The 23627-nt window shown below is 38.8% G+C and overlaps 1 protein-coding gene across 2 annotated transcripts in view; it reads left to right on the top strand.

The window, feature by feature from the left end:
* Positions 1-3479: 3479 nt before the first annotated feature.
* Positions 3480-23627, top strand: part of ULK4 (unc-51 like kinase 4) — a gene marked incomplete at its 5' end in the record, with an annotated part of 522486 nt that continues 502338 nt past the window's right edge. Inside the window, 10 exons of one of the 2 annotated variants that reach the window (XM_079713313.1) lie at positions 3480-3617; positions 8297-8396; positions 10629-10768; positions 13102-13264; positions 15159-15260; positions 16067-16150; positions 17804-17879; positions 19850-19942; positions 22375-22490; positions 22639-22708. In XM_079713313.1, coding sequence (XP_079569439.1) covers positions 3480-3617; positions 8297-8396; positions 10629-10768; positions 13102-13264; positions 15159-15260; positions 16067-16150; positions 17804-17879; positions 19850-19942; positions 22375-22490; positions 22639-22708 — 1082 coding nt within the window. Of the gene's footprint in view, positions 3618-8296; positions 8397-10628; positions 10769-13101; positions 13265-15158; positions 15261-16066; positions 16151-17803; positions 17880-19849; positions 19946-22374; positions 22491-22638; positions 22709-23627 lie in introns of both variants that reach the window. The other variant, XM_079713312.1, reaches the window with a different exon arrangement.

Genomic DNA, 23627 nt, shown 5'->3' with positions numbered 1-23627 from the left:
GTTCTTTTTAATGAGTGGGTTTCAGGGAGGAGAGGAATGTAAAAGGGACTTAGTAAAACTGTTTCTTAAAATAGATAGATACTATCTGTGCCTTTTTTGGGTTTGATTGATTTAAATTCAAAACTCTCCCACATTTTTTCTACTTAGAATTTAGAAATTTCGCTGTTAATAGTTTGATTTCTTATTTGATCTAGATACCAGGTTTATAATCCAAATGACTAAATGTAATTACTAGCCTATAAGTTTTTTTAATTTTTATTTTTTATTTTTATTTTGGCTGCATTGGGTCTTCGTTGTTGTGTGCGGGCTTCTCATTGTGGTGGCTTCTCTTGTTGCGGAGCACAGGCTGTAGGCACATGGGCTTCAGTAGTTGCAGCACGTGGGCTCAGTAGTTGCGGCACATGGGCCTTAGAGTGTGTGGGCTTTAGTAGTTGTGGCACGCGGGCTCTAGAGCGCAGGCTCAGTAGTTGTGATGCATGGGCTTAGTTGCTCCGCAGCATGAGGGATCCTCCTGGACGAGGGCTCGAACCCATGTCCCCTGCATTGGCAGGCAGATTCTTAACCACTGCACCACCAGGGAAGTCCATGAGCCTATAAGTTTTTATAGTAGAATTTTTCCCATTTTGCAGTAAGTTTTAATTTCATTGGAAGTTGGAATCACAGAGTTACTCCTAGATTCTTAGATTAATGGTTTCCTATACCAAGATAGGGGTCAATAAACTATTGCCTACCGGCCAAATCTTGCTCCTCTGTCTGTTGCTGTATAGCTTATAACCAAAGATGAATAAGTTCTGGAGATATAGATATATATATATATATATACATCATCGTGATCATGGTCAGCAAAAATGTACTATGTACTTTGAAGTTGCTAAGAGCCTAGATCTTAATTGTTCTTGCCAGAAAAAAGAATTATGTGATGAGATATGGTTACCATCATAGCATTACTTAACGCTATTATAATATATAAATGTATCAACATGTTGTACCCTTTAAACTTACACGTTGTTATATGTCAGTTATACCTCAGTAAAAATATTGAGATAAAATTCACATACTATAAAATTCACCCCTTTAAAATTGTACAGTTCAGTGAATTTTAGTGTATTTACAAAGTTATACAACCATCCACATTATCTAATTCTAGAACATTTTCATCTGCCCCCAAAGAAACCCCATACCCATTAATTTATTGCTCTTTTATGTTCTGTTTTATAGGGATTTTGCTATGTTCTGACTTCCTGGGTACCATACAGAAACATAAGCTGTTTGTAAAGAGGATATCTTACTGCTTGGATAATTTCTGGGAAGTTTTATGTAGTCTAGCATGTATAATCCTCTCAAAGAGATGCCAGTTTAAAAGATGTTTTTGGTTGAGTAAATAACTTTGTTGTTGGAAATATGTTTAATATATCAAATCCATTATTTTATTTCAGTTTTAATTAAAAATCTAGACTAGTAAAAGACTACATCAAATTGTTATTCACTCAGGAATATTATGGGATTTTTCTTGGCCAAGAAAATGAACTCATTATCCTTGATAATGATGTGGATTTTTTTTTTTTTTTTTTTTTTTTTTTGTGCGGTACGCGGGCCTCTCACTGTTGTGGCCTCTCCCATTGCGGAGCACAGGCTCCGGATGCACAGGCCCAACGGCCATGGCTCACGGGTTCAGCCGCTCCACGGCCTGTGGGATCCTCCTGGACCGGGGCACGAACCCGTGTCCCCTGCATGGGCAGGCGGACTCTCAACCACTGCGCCACCAGGGAAACCCCGATGTGGATGTTTAAAAAAAAAAATTCTTGATTTAAAAGAAGAGTTGGCAAACTTTTTCTGTAAAGGGCCAGATAGTAAATATTTTAGAGGGTGTGCAGGCCATAGGGTCTCTGTTACAACTACTCAGCACTGCCATAGTAGCCTGAAAGCATCCTTGGACAATATATAAATGACTGAGCATGGCTATGTTCCAATTAAGTTTAATTTACAGAATAGGCAGCAGGCTGGATTTGGCCCAGGAACCAGTAGTTTGCTCACCACTGACTTCGAATAATATTTGGATTGACTCCAATCCCTATGGATTAGATAGATGTACTATCATTCCATGTTTGTTTATAGAGTGTATTCACATACATTGTCTCATCTCTCATAATTTGGGTTTAGGTGGGGCATATTACCCCATTCATTATACAGATATTGACACAAAGTGCTTTCCAGTGTAACAGAAAGTAAGAGAGGTATCAAGATACACTGGCTGAAATCTCATTCATTCCCTGATTTTGTTCCATGTGTTGGAAATAGCTGTCATTTTCATTATTTTTATTAAGGTCTTGTTACTACGGCGTTGAATATTAGTTTGTGAATTGTTTCTTTTATTTTATCCCCTTTTTTCATTCTATGAAAAAGACTTGTATTCAACATTTGTAGGCGAATATTTTGAATTTATAGAATTATTAGATTTATTTACATATTAAATAGCTTAGGCTAATTAATCATGCAGCTAGCTTGCATTTTTTTTTTAAAGAAGATGTTGGGGGTAGGAGTTTATTAATTTTATTTATTTTTGCTGTGTTGGGTCTTCGTTTCTGTGCGAGGGCTTTCTCTAGTTGTGGCAAGCGGGGGCCACTCTTCATCGCGGTGCGCGGGCCTCTCACTATCGCGGCCTCTCTTGTTGCGGAGCACAGGCTCCAGACGCGCAGGCTCAGTAGTTGTGGCGCACGGGCCTAGTTGCTCTGCGGCATGTGGGATCCTCCCAGACCAGGGCTCGAACCCGTGTCCCCTGCATTAGCAGGCAGATTTTTAACCACTGTACCACCAGGGAAACCCCTAACTTGCATTTTTTTTTTTTTTTTTTTTGTCAGTACGCGGGCCTCTCACTGTTGTGGCCTCTCCCGTTGCGGAGCACAGGCTCCGGACGCGCAAGCTCAGAGGCCGTGGCTCACGGGCCCAGCCGCTCCGCGGCATGTGGGATCTTCCCAGACCGGGGCACGAACCCGTGTCCCCTGAATCAGCAGGCTGACTCTCAACTACTGCACCACCAGGGAAGCCCCCTAGCTTGCATTTTTTAAAAATAAATTTATTTATTTATTTGGCTGTTATTTGGTGTTCGTTGCTCTGTGCGTGCTTTCTCTATTTGCAGTGAGTGAGGGCTACTCTTTGTTGCGCGGGCTTCTCATTGCGGTGGCTTCTTTTGTTGCATAGCATGGGCTCTGTGTGCACGGGCTTCAGTAGTTGTGGCTCGCAGGCTCTAGAGCGCAGGCTAAGTAGTTGTGGTGCATGGGCTTATTTGCTCTGCGGCATGTGGGATCTTCTCAGACCAGGGCTTGAACCCGCGTCCCCTGAATTGGCAGGTGGATTCTTAACCACTGCGCCACCAGGGAAGTCCCAAGCTTGTATTTTTAAGTATCATTTTTGTTTACTTTTTAGGAGCTAGAGATGCTATTAGGCTGCCATTTTATCAAACGTGAGAAGTCAGCCCAGAGATGGAAAACTTCATTCTGTATGAAGAGATTGGCAGAGGAAGCAAGACAGTTGTCTACAAAGGGCGACGGAAGGGGACAATCAATTTTGTAGCTATTCTCTGTACTGATAAGTGCAAGAGGCCTGAAATAACCAATTGGGTAAGTCAAGTATGTTTCCCTCCCTTTGGGAAAAGACAGAGTTATGATCAGATAGAATAAGTAGTATGTAAACAGAAGCCATTGAACTCACTATAGCAAATGGCACATTTTCAATTTGGAATGGGCAGCCTTCTCTCTGTAGTGCCACCAATCCTGAATAATGACTAATAAACATACCCAAGTAATAAGCAACTTAGGTTTTTGTTCTTTGTTTTTGTAAGAGTCAGGGAAAGTATACTCTATATTAGATCACTTATTATTATTATTTTTTTTTGCGGTACGCCGGCCTCTCACTGTTGTGGCCTCTCCCGTTGCGGAGCACAGGCTCTGGACACACAGGCTCAGCTGCCATGGCTCACGGGCCCAGCCGCTCCGCGGCATGTGGGATCTTCCCGGACCGGGGCACGAACCCGTGTCCCCTGCATCGGCAGGTGGACTCTCAACCACTGAGCCACCAGGGAAGCCCCAGATCACTTACTTTTAAATTTAGTATATGATTATGAAGCTTTCCAAAGGAAGGACATTGGGTGAGAGTGACTTGGGTTTGCAGTAGCTGTACCAACTTTACAGCCCAGGCTCCTTGGACCAAACCTAGATTTTTTTTCCAGCTTGTTTTTTATTTTGGTAAAATACACATAACATAAAATTTATCATCTTAACCATTTTTAAGTGTACAGTTTGATATTAAATACATGCATAGTGCCGTGTAGCCATCACCATTTTATATGAGGTACCTTTCAGAAACAAAGTACAAAGGTGATTGCCAAAGGCCAGGGAAAGGGGAAATGGGGAATTATTGTTTAATGTGTATAAAGTTTTAGTTTTGCAAGATGGAAGGAGTTCTGGACAATTCAACAATCAAACTCTTGGTATTTTCCCAAAAGAGTTGACAACTTATGTCCACACAGAAACCTGCACACACATGTTTATAGTAGCTTTATTCATCATTGAAGCAATCAAGGTGCCCTTCAATAAGTGATTGAATAAACAAACTGCTACATATATGCAATGAAATACTGTTCAGTAATAAAAAGAAATGGGCTATCAAACCACAAGGAGAACAGGAACCTTAAATGCACGTTGTCAGGTAAGAGAAGCTGATCTGAAAAGGCGACATACTGTATGATTCCAACCATATGACATTCTGGAAAAGGCAAAAGTATGGAGACAGTAAAAAGATGAGTAGTTACCAGAGTTTGGGGGGCGGGGGGGGAGTGGGAAGGATGAATAGGTGGAGTACAGAGGATTTAGGGCAGTGAAACTCTTCTGTATGATACATGTCATTACATATTTGTCCAAACCCATGAAATATACACTCTGTTTTCCACAGAGGCTATACCATTTAATATTCCCACCAACAATGTGCAAGGGATCCCATTTCTCTACATCCTTGCAGACACTTGTTATTTTCTGTGTTTTTTTTTTTGTTTGGCTCGGTTTTGTTTTTGTTTGTTAAAACAGCCATACTCATGTGCATGAGGAGGTGTTGGCTTTTGAAAGGCGTGTGAACAGTTAAGGGAAGACAGTTATATGGGGGGCAAGGTGCACAGTAGTTGGTAGATTCGGAGCTGGGAACATGAGGAATCTCTCTTCTGATTAGGATTTCTCTGAGGTGAGAATCTAAGTCTTCAGTTAGGAGATGGGGGAAGTGGAAGGCAGTGTTCTAGAAAAGAGGAAAGAAAAGGTGTGAATTAGTCACCTGGAGAACAGACCAGCTGGGGCCATTTGAGATTGGGAATCATCAGTGGAAGTTAGCTCAGTCAGCGTGGTTTGTGTCTGCTTAAGTGCCTTGGGTGTATGCAGAGTGTGTGGAGGGTTGAATTGAACTGGAATAGCAGTACTAGAGCGAGTGAGCTGGAAAGTGAGTGAGTGGTGGTCATGGACTAGGATGTGTGGAAGAGATTTTGGAGAGAATACAGTTATCAGTAAAAAAGAAAAAATCTAGGGCTTCCCTGGTAGCGCAGTGGTTGAGAGTCCACCTGCGATGCAGGGGACCCGGGTTCGTGCCCCGGTCCCAGAAAATCTCACATGCTGCAGAGTTGCTGGGCCCGTGAGCCATGGCCACTGAGCCTGCACGTCCGGAGCCTGTACTCCGCAACGGGAGAGGCCACAACAGTGAGAGGCCCGAGTACCGAAAAAAAAAAAAAAAAAGAAAAAATCTAGGAATGCTATCCAGTAGGAATATAATTGGGGTTGCACATATTTTTATTTATTTTTTATTTTTGGCTGTGTTGGGTCTTCGTTGCTGTGTGAGGCCTTTCTCTAGGCGGTGAGCGGGGGCTACTGTTCGTTGTGGTGCGTGGACTCCTCATTGTGGTGGCTTTTCTTGTTGCAGAGCACAGGCTCTAGGCGCGCGGGCTTCAGTAGTTGTGGCATATGGGCTCAGTAGTTGTGTCTCGCGGGCTCTAGAGCACAGGCTCAGTAGTTGCGGCCCGTGGGCTTAGTTGCTCCACAGCATGTGGGACCTTTCCCAACCAGGGATCGAACCCGTGACTCCTGCACTGGCAGGTGGATTCTTAACCACTGCGCCACCAGGGAAGTCCTTGGGGTTACAAACCTAATTTTAAAGTTCATAGTATCTATGTTGAAAAAGGAAAAATAAGTGGAATTCATTTTATTAATATATATTACTTAATCCAGTATAAACAAAGTATTATTATTTCAGCGTGCAACCAGTATAAAGTTATCAAGATATTTTTCTAATTTTGATGCTAAGTGTTGAGCATCTGGTGTGTGTTTTACACTTGGGGCTCATCCCAGCTCAGACCAGCTGCTCCTCAAAAGAGCACAGTAGCCATCTGTGGTGAGTATTGGCCACGGTATCTCCTGCATTGGCCAGTGCAGGCTGCAGATGGGTGGTTGCGGTGAGGGTGGAGGGTGAGATTGGCAACCCAGCATCTGGAAGAGTGGGTACTTGGCATGTATTGAGTGTACGGAGGGTCCAGAGGGGTGTGCTGTGGCCTGAATTCTGTCGGGATTTCTGTACCTCTTTTATTGTTTCACTAGGACCTTCCCTTTTCTGTGCCAGAATCAGCAGAGATCCCTTTAAACTTGCTTACTGAGGGTTCTCCCCATTTTCTCTTGGCTTTATATTAGGGATCTATTACAAGATGCTCTTCAAATTCTTTCTTGGTCACTCTGATGCTTGGTTTTCTACTCATCTGTCTTCTAAGTCATGTAGATTCATTTTCCTTTATTTTTGGTACAGTATGAGCCCACCTAATTGTTCCTAGAGTGTGCCAAATTCCATTTTTTAAAAAAATATTTATTTATTTATTTGGCTGCACCAGGTCTTAGTTGCGGCACATGGGATCTTTTTTTCTTTTTTTTAGCTGAGGCATGCGGGATCTAGTTTCCTGACCAGGGATCGAACTCAGGCCTCCTGCATTGGGAATGTGGAGTCTTAACTGCTGGACCACCAGGGAAGTCCCCAAATTCCATTTCTAAAACAGGGAGCTCTGTATTTCTACTAATTATGGGCCCGTTAGCCTGTGTTGAGTGACAGTAGAATTTGTAATTTTTTTTTTTTTTTTTTTAAAGAAAATCAGAAAGCAAGGGTGCAAAGCACTTTGGTAAGTTAGTCATCAGCAATTCTGAGTCTTGATGGTTCGCACACATTTTTGTGGTTTTAGTTCCTATATTTAATGGGATTTTTAAAGGGAGAAAGCAAAAATCCCAGAAGCAACTTAGCGTTTTTAAACGGACAGGCTTTTGCATCTTTATTGTTGAGTTTTGAATTCACGCTTGTTTTTGGTGCATAAGTATTCTTATAATCTAATGGAAATGTACATTTTAAGATCAGTATGTTCATTGTAATCATTCCTCTTTTAAGAATCTAGGTGAATTGATATTAGAATTCACTAAGGATATGCTTAAAAAGAAAATAGAAGGCTTTGAGAGTTCTTTTAAATATTGTAAAAGTAATACACTGTCATTATAGAAAATTTGAGAATATAGAAAACTGAATAGAAGGGAAGAGCAGCATTGTTGTATCACCCGAAGGCAATCATTGTTCTTTTTGGTTTGTTTCTTCTAGTCTTTTTTTCTATGGGCTTTTAAAAAATTTTCTAATCATGGTATTACATAATTTTATTTCTTGCTTTTTTCACTTAACATTATAACGTTGTCATTTTTCCATGTTATAAAATTCAACAAATACTTTAATGTTGGTCTAATAATAATTATTAATATACAACTTATTTAACTGTTATTGTATTATTGAGCCTTTAGGTTATTCTTACTTAAAGGTTTTTTTTGTTTCCTTTAAAATTATTTCTTTTTTCCTGATTATGAAAGTACTGGGTACTTAATATAGGAGATAGAAAATGAGAAGTAGAAAGAATTTAAAAACATGAGTAATTCTACTCATAACGGCAGTTATTTTGATGTATACCTTCTGGTCATTTTTCCTATGAATATTCTTTTGCGATGTTAATTTACACAAATACACAAAACTTTTGTACAAGGTTTTGTTTGTTTTTAAAGACTGTACATTGAATTAGCATTTTTCCATGTCACCAGCCTTCATAACCATCATTCTTAATGTCTGTATAGAATTCCACTGAATAAATTCCAGTGTTTTCTTATCTGTTTTCCAGTTGTGTATTTAGGTGTTTCTTAATAGATGCAAGGGTTTAAGAACTTTTTTATTTTAGTGTGAATGCTGTGTGTTTTTATAGGTTCGTCTCACCCATGAAATTAAACACAAGAATATTGTAACTTTTCATGAATGGTATGAAACCAGTAATCATCTCTGGCTAGTCGTGGAACTCTGCACAGGTAAGATCATGTAAGAAGTGCTACGATTGTAGCCACAATATATAGTTTTGAAAAAACATATGATGTAGTTTTTTTTTTTTTTTATAAATTTATTTTATTTATTTTGGGCTGTGTTGGGTCTTTGTTGCTGTGCGCGGGCTTTCTCTAGTTGTGGGGAGCAGGGGCTACTCTTCGTTGCAGTGAGTGGGCTTCTCGTTGCAGTGGCTTCTCTTGTTGCAGAGCGCAGGCTCTAGATGCGCGGGCTTCAGTAGTTGTGGCACGCAGGCTCAGTAGTTGTGGCGCATGGGCTTAGTTGCTCTGTGACATGTGGGATCATCCTGGACCAAGGCTCGAACCCGTGTCCCCTGTTTTGGCAGGTGGATTATTAACCACTGTGCCACCAGGGAAGCCCTGATGTAGTTTTTGCTATTTTCCATTTTTCTTCTATTACAAATATAAGCAGTGTTGATACTATTGAGTACGTTAACTTGAATACCTATTGCTTGATAGATATTAGGGACTGGAAAAGGGCAAAGGTGTTTGGTAAGAGGAAGACATGTAAAATTCAATTTGGAGTTAACTTTACTTTGGTATAAAATAATGCTAAATCACCTACGTAACACTTAGAAATATTTTTTTAGTGATTATTGATCAAAAAAGCTTTCCCATTCAGTAAAAACAAAGTATTTTAGGTCAACTAGCTATTAGCTAATTAGTTTATAAAGTGCTTATCTTTTTATTTTTATGCAAAGGATACTTGCTTTTAAAAACAAGCAATATGGGGGCTTCCCAGGTGGCGCAGTGGTTGAGAGTCTGCCTGCCGATGCAGGGGACGCGGGTTCATGCACTGGTCCGGGAAGATCCCACATGCTGCAGAGTGGCTGCGCCCGTGAGCCATGGCCGCTGAGCCTGCGCGTCCGGAGCCTGTGCTCCGCAACGGGAGAGGCCACAACAGTGAGAGGCCCACGTACCGCAAAAAAAAAAAAAAAACAACAAACAAGCAATATGGAAAAATACAAAGATGAATCAACAAATACCACCACCTAGCAATAATTAGAGATAACATGTTATAGCTCTTGCTTGATATAACTTTCTAGGACTATATACAGGAAGAAAGGTGACTAAATACATAGATACTGTATTATCTGGGCTTTCAGTTTCAGTGTCTTTAGGAAAAAATGTAACAAGTACCATGGTTAGTGTACTTCTATTTATACACTGAGTAATAATAAATAATTATTAAATATTAAGATGAAATATAATTATTTATAGCTTTATGAATCTTCTACATACTGGCACTTAGAATTTAAAACAATCATTAAAGAGGTTATTTGGAATAATTTATTTGCATTTTATTTTTCTGAATCAATAGGAGTCTGTGGTTTAATTATTTTCATGAGATGTACACACTTTTGAGGTGATCAGGGCACTCAACCTGTTTTACTTTTTGCTTCAGCTGTTATTTGTGACCCCTGGCCATTGTAATAGCCTAACTCTAATTTATGCCTGTGTTTGGAATGGTTCCTCACCCGCCGAACAAAATGAACAAACCCCCAAATACTCCTACCTTCATTGCACTAATTCTGATTGAACTTTCAGATGCCAGCTAAGACTTCACTTTCTCTGAACTTGACTCCTGTTATAATCTTGACCCTAAAAAAAAAAAAAAGGTTTGTTTCTGGCACTTGGATGGTAGGAGATGTGAGTGGGACCCTGGTAGGGTATAGAGATGGAATTTGCAGTGTGTCTGCCATTGGCCTTTTATTTCATCAGTGGTGTACGTCGGAGTTTGTGATTTTCTAACCGTTAAGGAAGAGCACCTTTTTTTGTCATGCAGTTCTTGTAGAATGTGACCTAACTTTGCACAGGAGTAAACGTAACTGTACTTTGCACAATGTGATTAAAGTGCACAGCTTAGGTTAGTATTTAACACTAATTTTTGTAGCTGTTTCTTTCCTGAGGGATCTGGAGTGAGAAATCACAGCACCAGAGTGATTCTCCCATCATCCCACTGGCTTATTTATTGACTATTCTTACAGTCTGAGCAGTCGTTCTCCCTGAGCTGGCTCTGGAGCGTGGAGGTTTCCGTTACGGTGCTTGGACCACTGTTTGTTAACATGTATGTTTCCCCTGCCAGACTGTCCAGGTATACTGATTTGATCATGTTTTAATGCTCAGGTCCCAGCATGGAACCTCCCAGAGGCACTGTGTAATATTGGTGGGTTAAAGTGGGTGATTTTAATCAACTTGCAGGTGGTTCCTTAGAAATGGTTATTGCTCAAGACGAAAACCTCCCAGAAGATGTTGTAAGAGAATTTGGGATTGACCTGATTACTGGATTACATCATCTTCATCAACTTGGCATTCTCTTTTGTGACATTTCTCCTGGGAAGGTAATTCATGAAAGTTTTGATTTCCTGTTTGTGTTTCAATTTATAGGGCTTCCTCAAAGATGTTTTTATTTTTAGATACAATTTTGATATAGAACATCTTGAAATTTTAAGTTAACATTTTTTTTTTAAACAAAAGGAAGTACATAGTACTATATTTAGGTTCCTATTTAGCTACCTATTGAAGTAGCTTTTAGAAAGTGAAGTCTCCCCTCCTTTCAGGGTTCTTTGAGTAATTATTGCTCTTGAGGTATATGGTGAATGATGAGCTCAACAGATCTGTAAAATAAGATTCTTTGCTCTTAAATTATAGTACACAGTTATGAGCCATTATTTTAGTTTGATAATGACATTCTTGGCTATGTATGTATGATTCCTGATATTATGGATCAAATATTTTTCTTTTCTGGTAAAACTAATTATCCATAACTAAACGTGCTTCAGTGTAGTAGAGTCACAAAACCTGCTTAGAGTCTGAGCCACATTAACACTGATATTTAGAAGCTGTGGGCCCTGGACAAGTTACCCTTTCTCTCTCTCTGTACCTTAGTTTTCTTGCCTGTGATATGGAAGTAGATATTTCAGGGAGATTGTGAGGATTATGTATTATATTTAGGTTAAACTTTTAGGACATTTTCTTAGGGATTGTATGTGTTACTGGTCTCAGCTGCTAGTTCTCTTCCTTTGTTAATGTGAACACAATGAAATGAAAAGTTGAATATTTCCTTGTTAAACATTTTTCTAGGCCATCTATATAAGAACCTAATTAGACCTACAAAAAGCTCCGTAAAAATTCTGTATAACAAATAGAAGTTCTTGTTTGAAATATTCATACACTTGTGTCAAGACTATAACTACTTAACTGCATTACAGCCCTGAAAGCAGCTATAGACAATATGTAAATGCATGGGTGTGCCTTTGTTTCAATAAAACTTTATTTATGGACACTGGAATGTCAGTTTCATGTAATTTTCACATGTCAAGAAATATGAGCTTATTTTCATTTTTTTCCAACCTTTTCCAACGTTCAGAAACATAAAAACCACTCTTAGCTCATGCTTGTACAAGCCTAGAGGCTATAATGTACCAACCTCTGTGTGGGAGCTCTTTAATGAGGTCTAGTATCAGCTCTTTATAACCTAGGAGCTTCAGGCTGATAAGTAAGGTAACTTTTATTCTAGAACTGGGGTTGGCAGAGTTCCGGCAGGATGACTGTTTCTGTAAATGGAGTTTTACTGGAACACCCACATCCTTTCATTTATGTATTGTCAGTGGCTGCAGACTTGAATAGTCAGGACAGAAGCCTTATGGCTTGCAAAGTCTAAAATATTTACTAACAAAATTTATATCTGCCCCCTGATGGTGGTTTTCAAAGTGTGTTCCCTGGACCAGCAGCATCAGCATTACCTGGAACTTGTTAGACATGCAGGTTCTTGGGCCCTACCCCAGACCTGTTGAATCAGGAACTCTCAGGGTAAGGACTAGTAGTTTTTCTTAACAAGGCCTCCAGGCGCTCAAAAAAAAAATTTAAAAGTCACTGTTGTAGACTAACTGACATCCTTAGTATTTGTGACTAGAAGTTGAGGGTAAACTTTAAATTGCTTTTAAGGACCAAAAAGCCCCCTGATCCATTGCCAGGGAGGAAAAGATAAAGGTATGATTTCAACAATCAACAGATTATTTCTAATCACAAATTATATTAGCAGACTTGCGCACTTAACACACGCCAGTCACTGTCAAAAGCCCTTTCATGTATAACCTCAGTCCTTACAACAGTCTGAAGAGTTAAGTATCATTTTTTCCATTTTATAGGTGAAGAGACAGATTTACAAAGGTTAAGTAAAGTCTGCAAGTCAGACAGCCAGTAAGTGGTGGACCTAGGGCTCAAGTCTAGATCTCTAACTTCAACACCCTAGTCTTAACCCTAAATCATAGTCCTCATTTGAATGAACAACCCCTAGGACAGGTGGGCTTGGGTGGGCTTCCAAATCCTCTTTCAACTGTCACTGAGAATAGGTGAGTCTAGATTGTTTCATATACTTTCCTCTTTATCTTCTCCAAAAGACTGAGGTTTCCCTCTGTGGTTAAATGATGTGTTTTTTCATCTACATCTGAGAAGGGACAATATAATATTTGATTCTATTACTAGTCATATGTTGGATTTATGTTTCTTTGGCTTCTTTTTTTAAAAAATTGTAAGCATTTAATTTTCTGAGTTGTGATGAAGCAAGAAAACCAATACTCAGAGTTCTATAGTGAGATTATAAGAGGTACGGATGGATATGCAAATTGAATAGAATTTGTTTCTAAACACATCTGTTTTTTAACCTATATAGATACTCTTGGAAGGGCCTGGCACACTGAAGTTTAGTAATTTTTGCTTGGCCAAAGTGGAAGGTGAAAATTTGGAAGAATTCTTTGCATTGGTGGCAGCAGAAGAAGGAGGAGGTTATAGTGGGGAAAATGTACTGAAGAAAAACATGAAAAGTAGAGTCAAAGGTACGTGGAGAGCTTCCAGGTCAGAACTCTAGTTGTGGGCCACCCAAGTCATGTGTTTAGGAGATAATGTCCACCTTTTATGTTGCCAGTCAAAAAATGTATTAAAAATGATCAGGAGAAGTCTGGATTTATGGATGGTTTTTTCCAGGGCCTAAATTTTCCGTGTGGCTCTAATGCCGTGTGAGGCGCAGGGAACCTCTGACAAAGCCTTATCCTTAGCTTTATCACTGACCACTCATTAGAACATAAGGAGGGGGGTTTTGTCTCCCTTCCTGCTGTATCCTCAACACTTAGAACAGTGTCTGGCATACACTGGTGGCTCAGGAGATGCTCAACATTGTTGAGCAGCTGATATTCTTCTGCAAGTAAGGAAGATTTTTAAGGGTGCATCCTTGGGAGGTGGTTTTGTCAGTGAGATGGGGCCTGGGCTGTTAGATTGCTGTGCTTGAGGGGAGAGTGTGAAGTCATATTTCTTACACCAGAACTTTTGATAGAAGTGATAAAGATCTTTTTTCCTTAAGTTCCTGGTGTATGTACTTGAGACTTTGGACCACCGAAGCTCTGGTACACTCACCAGGAAGCAAAGGGCACTGAGAGAGAGAGTGGCATCCTTGGGCTTGGTAGTCATATGGCCGTGGATGAGAGGAATGAGGGAAAGGGATGGGGGGAGCAGCGGGTTAACAGAGGCCCCATAAATATGAGCAAGGAAATTTAACTTGCAGGGCCAGTCTTGAAGTAAGATTTCATGTCCAGGAAGAAGGCTTTCTAAATCCCCAAATATCATTCCATGGGATGACTGGCATCCTATGAAAATGAGTATTACGGACTATGCTTTTATATAGAAAACAAGGAGGGCAATATGTTTCAGGAACGTGTATTTGAAATTTTCCCCTTTTGTAAGGGGAAGAGGGCTGTGTTGTGAAGAAATGTCAGAGTTTCTAGCAGTGACACTCGATTACTTCTGAGCTTAATCTAAGAACAGTCCCCATGGTGGGCGCACATTAACCTCTTTTCCAAGGGATTGGTGATTACTCACTTCATGGTAAGAGCATTGTCATTGGAAGATGGGAGACTGGGGGTTCTGGCAAGTGCTCTGTTACTGCCCAGCTCTGTGACTTAGAGGATGTTAGAGTACCTTCCAGGCTTCAGCTGCTCTCATAAGTAAGCAAGGGAACTTTCTATCTCTAGAATTTGGTGTTTCTATGTAATACTAAACTCTGTATCAAGTGTACATGATACACACTAGTGCTGTTCACCAAATAGGTCCTGTTCTGTTCCTCTTCTGGTTACATGGTAGGATTGCATCTTCCCTGCCAAAGCTCACCAAGTGTGTGCAGAAGTGATGCGAGTCTCTTTGGGAATTTTAAGAGCCAGTGTTTAATTTGCTACGTTCTTTGCCCCTGCCTTGGTGATGGAGGAAGCATGGTTGAAATGAAGCCTGGGTCTTGGCTGGACTGACTGTGAGGGTCGGGGCTCCTTGGCTGACCTGTGAGGGACGTGTAGTTTCAGTTATAAGGAAACCTGTGTGGTTAAGTCAGTGGGAATTTGGGGTGCTTACTGCTGCATAACTTAACGTATCCTATTCAAAATACTACAATCAAAGGTTCTTTTCTTTCAACTATTTGAATTGTTAATTTAAAAAAAGAATGCACCTCAATGTGCCACACCTCTCAGGTGAATATTCAAAATCTTTATATTTTTATATATTCTCACATATTCTTGGGAAGTGGGACCTTAATATTAGAAAACATTAAAAAATGTGAAATATGCATGAAATTATATTTATGTGCATGTTCTCCCATCTTTTTTCACCTCACCTGGTCTCTCCTAGGTAGATTTGTGTTGGGAACAGGACAAATGCCTAACAAAGCTGCCCTTTCTCCCTTGTTCTTAGGATCTCTTATCTATACAGCTCCAGAAATTGTGAGGGGTACTGACTTCTCCATTACCAGTGACCTCTGGTCCTTGGGCTGCCTGCTCTATGAAATGTTTTCAGGTGATTACTTTCTGGTTCAGTTTAAAATCAGAGCTGGACACACACACACAAAGGTTACATCTGGAATTTTCAAAGAGTTTACCTGTAAGATGTGAAAAAGCTAGTTTTCCTAAAATTTTCTATGTACTGATTTTGGCTGACTTGCTTGGTGTCTAGGCATATGCAGATTTGTAGGAACTTTTGACATGGAGGTATTTTTCATGATAATCATTTGGAATGTTGAAATATGCCTAACTAATGTGTCTAACTGATTATTAGTAGAAAATCTTGTAAAGGTACCTGTGACTGTGAATTATCAGATGTATCCAGTGGCCCATGTAGCCATTGGATCATGGTTGTCCATAAGTGAATTTTGTACTTGTTAGGATGATAAATTTTGAATTACACAACTACAAAAATATATAGACAGTGTGCCTGGTATGTACTAGGCATTCAATAATTAGTTATTGCTATATACATATTTTTTCCTGTAAATTATGCAATCCTGAACTATCTGTAGTTGAGATTTATTAAGAATTATTGGTGGGCTTCCCTGGTGGCACAGTGGTTGAGAGTCCGCCTGCCGATGCAGGGGACATGGGTTCATGCCCCGGTCCGGGAAGATCCCACATGCCGCGGAGCGGCTGAGCCCGTGAGCCATGGCTGCTGAGCCTGCATGTCCGGAGCCTGTGCTCTGCAACAGGAGAGGCCACGGCAGTGAGAGGCCCGCGTACCGAAAAAACAAAAAACAAACAAACAAACAAACAAAAGAATTATTGGTAACAGCAAACTGTTGTTTAATTTTGCAAGTTTTCATATGATTTCAGGAAAACCTCCATTCTTCTCAGAAAGTTTCTCAGAATTAGTTGAAAAGATTTTTTATGAAGATCCTTTGCCACCTATTCCAAAAGGTAGGATGTTTTTATTATAAATGCAGTTAATTTACTTCTTACATGGACTAAAGGTGCACTTTTATCCCCAGAGTGTGTTTTTATTGATTCATAACCCCTCAAATTTATATTTTCTAAATAGTCACAAATTGATATTTTTAGAAATGCTAGCATTCCTTTTGCCATTTTTAAAAAGATACTGAAATGGAAAACAAAGTACTACTAAGACTTTCCCTCATTTAAAAATACAAATTATCTTGTGCTCCTATATCAGAAGAAGTCTGGTTCAAAGATTTAAGAAACTCAAACTTTTATGTCTTTTTTTGGTGTGTTCATGTGTATGTACCATTTACTTAATGTGTAGTCATGTCCCAAGTAGTTATTTCTATTTAGTGCTTGAATAGGAACAAATCAGGTGTTTCTCAGTCCTTATCTTGATGAATCAGAATGCTACCCAGATAAGCTTTTAAAGTCTTTAAGCTAGATATGGTTGTATTTTTAAAGTGTTGGCAATTTAATCATACAAAGTGTAATTAATGTAAGTCTACCATTAACAATTTTAAGAAAAGAAAAAGAAGGTACAAACATAGTAAAACACTTTGCTACACACCTCAAAAGATGTGAATCTTAAGTCACAAAGATGAAAACAGGACTTTATGAAAAATAAGGTTGTGAGTTTTTAAAGAAAAAAAATCCTCAGTAATTAATGGAAAGAATAGAAATACAGAATATTTTCAACATTTTAAGAATCATCCTAGGTGAAAAAACAGCTCTCGGTATTTTGAAAATGGTCTATATTTCTTAAAACAAAAAGCATTTCTTTTTTATTAACTTTATTTTAGTTTTCGTAGAAATCAGTCATTCCTATCTCCTGTAATGATGACTTCTGATTTTTTTTTGTTGTTTTAAGTACTCATAGTACTGAGTATTGTTTTTTCCTATAAGGTAAAGATTTTTATGTAGGGAAGAGAAATCTGAGAATGAAGATATCAAAGGTCTGGTCAAAGCGTCAACTTTGGCCTAAGTGTAATTATTTCACAGGGATCTTGATCAGACTGTGGCCACAGTGCCTGATAGCACCATCTGTTCTGATGGCTTTGGCCATTATCTTCATGGCCACTTCTTTTAATGATAGACTGATAATTTGACCATGGTATGTATCTTTCTAATATAAAAAGACAAAACACTTGGAGATTAATGGAATTGGACATTGTCATAATATTGTGATGGTAATTTTCCTGTTAAAAATCTTTAAAATAAAGAGAGATTGCAAGTACTCTAATCATAGTATATTATAAAGCAAAGCTGGTCAAGTTAAGAGAAAATGGTCAGAAAATGAGGCATAATTAATAGTTGAAGACCAAGGGTGTGAGTTTGTCAAGCTGGTGGTCCTTACTGGGGTTGTTCAGTAAAGAGAAAGTTTAGAGGTTAATCAGAACTTAGTTTTTGAGATTCATATTTTTTGTGGTCCAGGGAAAAGTTTTTAATTTTTGTGTCCTGCCCCCACTAGCCCTCTCCTGGCATTAAATGAAGACTGTAATTGTTACCATGTATTCACTGTTCTCTTAAAAATAATTTATGTGCTTAAAATACTATTATTATAATGTTGATGTAGGGTGTGTTTTCAGCTACTTATCACTTTTTTTCTTTTTTTGGGTATTACTTTGTGTATAGATTCTTCTTGTCCTAAAGCTTCTTCAGATTTTATTAATTTGCTTGATGGTTTACTTCAAAAAGATCCTCAGAAAAGGTATGTATGGGTAGTACTTTAACATGAATAGAGACTGGAATCCTTTTTTCCTTTAGTGTACTTCTAACACTGTATTGGCCTTAATATAGAAAGAACTGTTCAAATTATCTTTTCTGAAAAAAAAGAAATCTGAGTTTACACTGAGTGGCTGCTCTCGGTTTACAGGTGTTTTTAATCATGAGGAATTTTAACTCTTTTAATGCAGCAAATAGTTGCCTCATAGGTTGACAGATTTTCTTGTAACTCCTAAATCCAAGAGGTACATTTCCCCCGCACCCCGCCGCCCCATTGTGGATTTCAGGCTAAAATGTCTTAGCCTACTCAACTAAGGATGACACTGTCAAGATACTTAATGTAATAACGACTAACTGAGCAATATTTCAATGCGATGTGATTTATGATAATCCTGTCATACTGGGAATATCAAGTGACAGGATAATAGGCACAGTGTGAATTTTCTGTGTTGCAGGGATGGCAGGAAGTTAGAAATCCTTATGGTGTGGAGTGGGGGAGGGCAGGAGGGAGTGGGGAGTGAAGGGGGGTCTCCCTGGCCTGGGAGACAAGAGAACCTAGGTTCTGGTTCTGCCACTAGGTATCTAGGGGTTTTAGGAAAGCATTTGGGGTCTCTGCTCAGGGTATAAAACGAAGAATAAATTTAGTGTAGCATGTAATGTATCTTCATTAAATATAACTGAAAAACTGCAGAAGAAAATGTTGATTCTCGTATAAGTTGTAAGACACTCCTATGCTTACAATAGAATGCTTTTAGGATCAACGTTATTTTAGTGGATACCTTCCCAGACATATTTAGATAAGATATAAATATACTTAATTTAACTTACTTTATTTAGGATTTATTTAGGACACATTTCCACATATTTATATCCCATATTAAATACTTTTTTGCATACATGAGACCACCCCATAATCTAGTCTTTTTCTCTCTATATATTTGCTTGGTTATTTTAAATGGCTGCTGAATGTACATGTAATAACCTGTAATAACAACATTGAGAGTTTTCTTGATTTAGAATATCATATATACTGACTGCTACAGTAAATATCCTGCTATTTTTGTTGTTGTTGTTCACTTAGGCAGTTATCACCTTTGGATAATTTCTTAAGGTGGGGTTGCTGGCCAAAGGCTAAGAACATTAAAAAGTTTGACACATTTGCTGCATCCTAGGAACATGGGTGGGTTTATACCTCCAGCATTAGAAATTTCCTTCCCCCCCATTGTTACCTACAATGGGTTTTGTTGATCTTATAAATTTTTGCTAATCTAATGGTTGAAAAAAATTCCATTTTATTGGTAATTTTAATTGTTAGTGAATTTTAGGAGCCCTTTGTATAAAAGGAATATTATATGTGGTTGCAAATTCTCTCTTTAACATTTGTGTTTTAATTTTGATCAAGGTAGTTTTTATTTCAGTATGGAAATTTTGAATGATTAAATGAATCAGATACAAATTACTTTTTTGTTTTAAAATTTTAGTTGAGCTTAATCATTCTGAGTTTGAGTATACATCAGGTATAATCTATTTTATTTATTTATTTATTTTTTGGCCGCCTCTGCGGCATGCGGGATCTTAGTTCCCCAACCAGGGATTGAACCCGTGCCCCCTGCAGTGGAAGCATGGCATCCTAACCACTGGACTTCCAGGGAATTCCCCTCAGGTATAATCTACTAGTAATAAAATTTGATGCTTTGATAGTGAGTCTGGGTTTTAAATATGGCCTGAAGTCATTTTAAAGTGGGTGAACTAGTTAGATAATGTTTTGACTTCTAAAGAGAAGAGTGACTCTGGATAGTCATGAGGTTGATAATCTTGTTTATTTCTGAATGAAGTTCTAAAGTGAAGTTCCAAAAAGAATGTGTGAAACAAATTTGATATATGTAACTGGAGCATGTCCTGGGAATTCTCCATGGTAAATCATGTTAAAATAGATTTTTAACTTTTTTTATAAAGATTAACCTGGGCAGGACTACTGCAGCATTCATTCTGGAAGGATGCTTTCACTAGAAAAGATCAGGACTCAAGCAACGAGGATTCCAGTGTCAGGTAGTATAAACTTATTTTTGTGTGTGGGGCATGGTTATTAAACACTTGTATCCTTGCTATTCTATTTTTGCAGCATCAATGACATGAATTTCTATGCCTTCATAATAGGAGAAAATCAAGCATGTGTTTAATTAAGGGTTGCTTAAAGAGTTTAGTCATGACATTTTGTGTTCTTGATTTTGCTCATTTTCTGGTTAGTTGTTTATCCAGGCAGGGATTTAGTATGGTCGTCATTACTTGTGTTCAGCTGGCTTCCCACCTTGTCAGCACATGGTAGGATCTCATTTCCCCTTTCAAGTTAGGTGCAGTCCTGTGACTTGCTTTGGCTAATAAAATGTGAGCAGAAGTGACCTGTGTTATTTTTGGATAGAAACTCAAAGAGCCACTGTGTGATGTGCCACATTTCTTTCTCTTGATGAGGTAATTGGGAAGGAAATGTCCAAGTGGAGTTGCTGTCACGCTGGGTCTTTAGTGACCATGATGAGCATAGCTTTCCTGCCAGCCTTCAGTGGCTATGTGCTTGAGTGAGACATAAAGCTAGGAGATTCTGAGTTCTAGGATTTGTGGATTTTGTGTTACCACAGCATAACCTAGTTCATCTTGACTAATCCACTTCACTTTTATTATAAAATCTTTTTAGCCCAAGACAGTTATAAAAGTGAGGGTATTTTCAAAAAATTAATTAACTAATTTATTTTTGGCTGTGTTGGGTCTTAGCTGTGGCATGTGGGATCTTTCGTTGCAGCGCGCAGGCTTCTCCCTAGTTGTGGTGCACACGCTCAGCAGTTGTGGCGCCTGGGCTTCGTTGTCCCATGGCATGTGGGATCTTAGTTCTCTGATCAGGGATTGAACCTCTGTCCCCTGTGTTGGAAGGTGGGTTCTTAACCACTGAACCACCAGGGAAGTCCCACAGTGATGGTATTTTGAAAAGAACAAGGTGAGAAGTAGATGAATAGAGGCAAAGTCCAGATAGTTGACTCCCCCTCTCCTCCATTCATTCAATGGTAAGTGGTTGTCTGATTCTTAATTTTAATCTTGTAAATTCAGCGTATTGGGTAGAGAAGTCTGAATTCTATTTAAGGTCTCTCCCAAACTTCGGTTTCTGTGATCCATTGAGCTTCAACTATGTTTTCACATTGTATTAGACTCTGAAAAGTACAGAAACCTGGGCTTAGGACCTGGTCCATCCGTGTCAGCAAATCCCAGGACACCTTTCACCTTAGTTTGTCATCTTCCTTTTAATCTGTATGCCTTTTATTTCTTTTTCTTGCCTTACTTCCCTTGCTGGGACTTTTTCGGTAAGGTAATGAATGCAGAGTGATGAAAATGAACACATTGCCTGGTTTCTGATTTTAGAATGAAAGCATTCAGCCTTTACTTGTTAAATATGATGAGCTGGAGGTTTTTGTAGCTTCCCCTTTTCAGTTTGAATGAATGTTGAATTTTGTCATTCTTTCTGTATCAGTTGATATGATCATGTGGTTTTTCTTCTTTAGACTCTCATTATGGACTCTTACATAAATTGGTTTTCATATATTGAGGCAGCCTTGCCTTCCCACAATAAACCCCACTTAGTCATGGTGTATTATAGTTTTTATGTCTTGATGGATGTGTTTGGGACCAAGTAGCAGTAGGACAAGGAGAGAGGAGAAAGAAGAGAACAGAGCAACAGGGATTTGCTTCACATTCTTGGGGTTATAACTCTCTGGCTAGAGAAGAGAATGTTCCTCCTTCAGGGTTTTAGGCACTGGCCAGAAGCGGCTACTGTCCCCTGTAGCTGCTGCAGGATTACCTGCAGGCTGGGGAAGAACAAAATGGAAAAAGCAAAAGCAAAAGAACAAACAAAAAACTAGGGTGTTTCTAGGGTGTTTCCACTGCTCTGACCCTTAGGGGTCCCCTTTCCTGTTCCTTGGAACAGAAATAGAGGGTTTCTCTTGGGGCTCCTGTCTGTACTCACTGCTTTTGAGTCCAGGTCGAACAATACTGGAAGGGAAAAAAATAAAAGGGAAACTCACTACCGGTTCACTGATATCTTGAGTTCTGGTTTACTTCTCCCATCTGCCTGCTGTTACTTATTTTTCAGGGATAAGGTTTATAGGCTTCTTAGTACAATACCTAGCATGTAGTAGGTGCTCATTTTAGCTACTCAATGAAAAATATTACTTTTCTAACTCGCTAGTTGTTTTTTTTTTCTGGCCACGCCACACAGCTTGCAGGAGCTTAGTTCCCCGACCAGGGATTGAACCCAGGCCCTGGCAGTGAAAGAGTGGAGTCCTAACCACTGGACCACCAGGGAACTCCCTCTAACTCAATAGTTTTGCCAAATGTCCTGTGCAGTTTAAGTATCTTTTCCAACCTCTTGTCTGACAGAGAAAACTCTACAGAAAGCTCAGTAGTAAGCTTGATTGTGTTGGGTTTCTATTGTTGAACAGCAGAAACCTAGAGTATTCTGGGTCACAAGATTCCAAGGAGCTTCTGAAGAGCCCTCATTGTGGACAAGCAAAAGGGGCGAAGAGTGGTCAGCAGCTCAGTCACTCCTTCAGACTAGGTGAGCTTTCATTTGGCACTCTTGAACTCAGAATGCTATTTCTGAGAGTTCCTAATTTGTGTTACCTTTCTCTTTAAATCTCTGTGTACATCGTGCCCTGCTCATATTTTTGTTCATTGATGGATATTGTTCTACCTTCCTGCCACAGAAAATCCATCTGAATTGCGGCCTAAGAGCACTCTTGGGGGTCAATTGAATGAGTCCATGTTTCTTCTCAGGTATGTAAAATGACAGGGCAATAAGGGATCCATGGGAGATGAAAGTGAAATCTTCTTAAAGTGTCTGTTGTCTGGCTGGTAGACCATGTTACACAGAAATAAAGGACAGGGATAAATGCAAATTCCAGTCTCACTCTCTACTTTCAAAGTTACTGTTAAGTGCTGGCCAATGGAATGTAGACGTCGCTATGTATTTTTAAAAGATTTTAACCAAACCACCTTATTTTTCCTATTTATAAGGGTTAATTAAAACTTTTTCATTTTGTACTTCCACTTCAAATAAAATTGAATTTAAAATTTCAGAACCCCAGCTTTATTTAGATAAAGACTTAAGAAAAAGAACAGGTTGTGTTTTTATTTAAATGTCATTTTATCTGGGAGGCTTAAACAATATTTGCAATAACTGAAATAATAAAATCAGAATGGTATTTAAAGTGATTAAGACCAGTGTATTTAAAATTTTATTAATGTGTAAATATTGTGTTATATTTTATTTATAGTTTTAGTCTCATAGAGAAATAGTTTAATTTCATGACATAGGGGTTATAATGATAAACTAAAATTTCCTGATTTGTTTTACTCATATTTAAATATAAAGCATGTTAAATTTATTATATATATCTTAGGCATTTTAAATTCAGTTTTTTTAAAAAAAAATTTGTACAGTCTCTGGTATATTTTATGACCTAAGTAAGTCCTTGTTTAATGAATGAATAAAAAGGCAAGTAAATGAAGGAGGGGTGATATTTGGAAATTTGAAGGAATTCATTAAAAGAGACCATAATGATCTGAATGGAAGAATTTCTTAAAATGCAGAAAACTCAAAATCAGAGACCTGGGTGTAATGGAGTGGTCCACAGAGTATGGCAGCCATTGATAAGTGTAGGAGGAATCATTAAAAATAGATGCAGAATATAAC

The sequence above is a fragment of the Hyperoodon ampullatus genome (assembly GCF_949752795.1).
Source record: "Hyperoodon ampullatus genome assembly, chromosome: 10".
Lineage (NCBI taxonomy): Eukaryota > Metazoa > Chordata > Mammalia > Artiodactyla > Ziphiidae > Hyperoodon > Hyperoodon ampullatus.
The sequence above is the reverse complement of the archived record's forward strand: the minus strand, read 5'-3'. Positions and strand labels throughout refer to the sequence as shown.